Source organism: Plectropomus leopardus, unplaced genomic scaffold, assembly GCF_008729295.1.
Source record: "Plectropomus leopardus isolate mb unplaced genomic scaffold, YSFRI_Pleo_2.0 unplaced_scaffold27734, whole genome shotgun sequence".
NCBI lineage: Eukaryota > Metazoa > Chordata > Actinopteri > Perciformes > Serranidae > Plectropomus > Plectropomus leopardus.
Genome location: NW_024630195.1, coordinates 1 through 1,723, shown reverse-complemented (window position 1 = coordinate 1,723; position 1,723 = coordinate 1). Strand labels below are relative to the sequence as shown.

The 1,723-nt window shown below is 40.7% G+C and overlaps 1 protein-coding gene across 1 annotated transcript; it reads right to left on the bottom strand.

Annotated features, from left to right (window-relative positions):
• Positions 1–863: 863 nt before the first annotated feature.
• LOC121937878 (plexin-B2-like) lies at positions 864–1,698 on the bottom strand (the record flags this gene model as incomplete). Its single annotated transcript, XM_042481175.1, has 3 exons — positions 1,464–1,698; positions 1,268–1,334; positions 864–1,010 (listed from the first exon to the last, which is right to left on the bottom strand). Coding segments are annotated over exons 1-3 (285 nt in total), but the record flags the coding sequence as incomplete, so codon positions are not given.
• Positions 1,699–1,723: the final 25 nt, after the last annotated feature.

Genomic DNA, 1,723 nt, shown 5'->3' with positions numbered 1-1,723 from the left:
TTCTGCCCTCATGTAAACTACTGCAGTCTGTGGGAAAATGGCATCTTTAAACATCAAAATTTCACTTATGGATCAAATCAATCTTTGCAAAAACTAATGATCAGCATCTCTCTGCTGTCTGGATGAAGTCTGCAGATTCTCAGAGTTCAGTCTTGATGAGTGAGTTTTTGGCAGCAGTTTGAAATCTGCCTTTCCATGCACAGACAGCTGATATCCTGCCCCCTGCTGGCTGGTTCTGGTTTCTCTGTGCATGGAGCTCACTGGGACACTTGGTGTCTGAGGTTGTGAGTTTGAGCCTCATGTGATGCAGAATGCACATTTTAATGCCGAATTGTTCATCTTCTTCTAATTCGTCTGCTGCTATAAAAATGCCCGCCCCCGACCCACTGCTGCATTGTTTTCATCATTGATTAATTTGCTAAAAAATGAGTTGTTTACTAGATGAAATGTTAAAAACAGAGAAAAGCAGCAAATCTTCACATTTGAGAACCTGCAAATTTTAAATGATGCAGAGCCATAACTCAATATCAAAATGCAATGTGTGATAGGCTTTTTATTTTTTATGTTATTTTTAATCTTTTTTCTGTCTGTTTCGTTTTGTTTTTTCTTTCTGGGTTTAGTTGCCAGTAATTTGTATATTGTTAGAATTATTGCTGTTTTGTGTTTTCTTTGTCTCTCCTGTTTTGTTCACATCTTAATAAAAATGTATCTGAAAAAATAGCCTGAAAATCTTTAGTATAAATATCTTAAAAACAGCAAAAGGAAGAAAAATACTGCAAAATGCACAATGTTCATCCTGTCCTGAACTGGAGAACACTGTGTGTACTGCAGTATATAGCGTGTGTAGTACTGTGTGTACTGACCAGTACGGAGTACTCGACATCGTCCCCCAGCAGTCCCGTGTCGTTCAGGGTGTATTTGGCTTTCTTCATCTTGGCGTCCACCGGTCCTTTCTCCACCTGATGCTTCAACGCCTTAAACAGTTTGTACAGAGGCTCTCCTGCTGTGTCCTAAAACACACACACACACACACACACACACACGTACGTACATTTAAAGACTGAACATCAGCAGAAAATCTTGGCATCAGTTCTACAAAAACACAGAAAGGGCAAAACACACTGAAGAGGTTTCAGCAAAAGAGACGGAGAAAAGTTTCAGTTTGAATCAATAAAATAAAAAACAGCAGAAGAAAAAAACGGAGAGGAAGAAGAACAGAGACGAGAAATCCCAACGAAGAAAAACACAAACACAAAGTGTGTGTTACCCGCAGGAACTGATAGAGACAGATGGACATCCAGTTACAGAGCATCCTCTCCACCACCGTCTCTGACCTGCACACACACACACACACACACACACACACACACACACACACACACAGATAAAAACATGAGAAGCCATTTTATCATTTTAAACTCATTTTTTAAATATGTAATGTGAGTGTGTGTGTGTGTGTGTACCTGCGCAGCATGAGTTTGGGGTTTTTGTTCTGCACGTGTTCGTCCATCATCTCCAGCAGCAGCGTCCTCATGATGTCCGTGTAGTACTCCAGTTTACCGTGCAGCGCCACCGTCAGCAGCGACGCAAAGTAACCACGAGCACGAGCGTTAAAGTCCGGACGACTTTCCAACGTACGGATGAACTGCCAAGGAGACGTAGGATGTTACCAAAAAAAAGACAAAAAAAACATGTCCGTATTTGTATAATGGTAGTATTAATA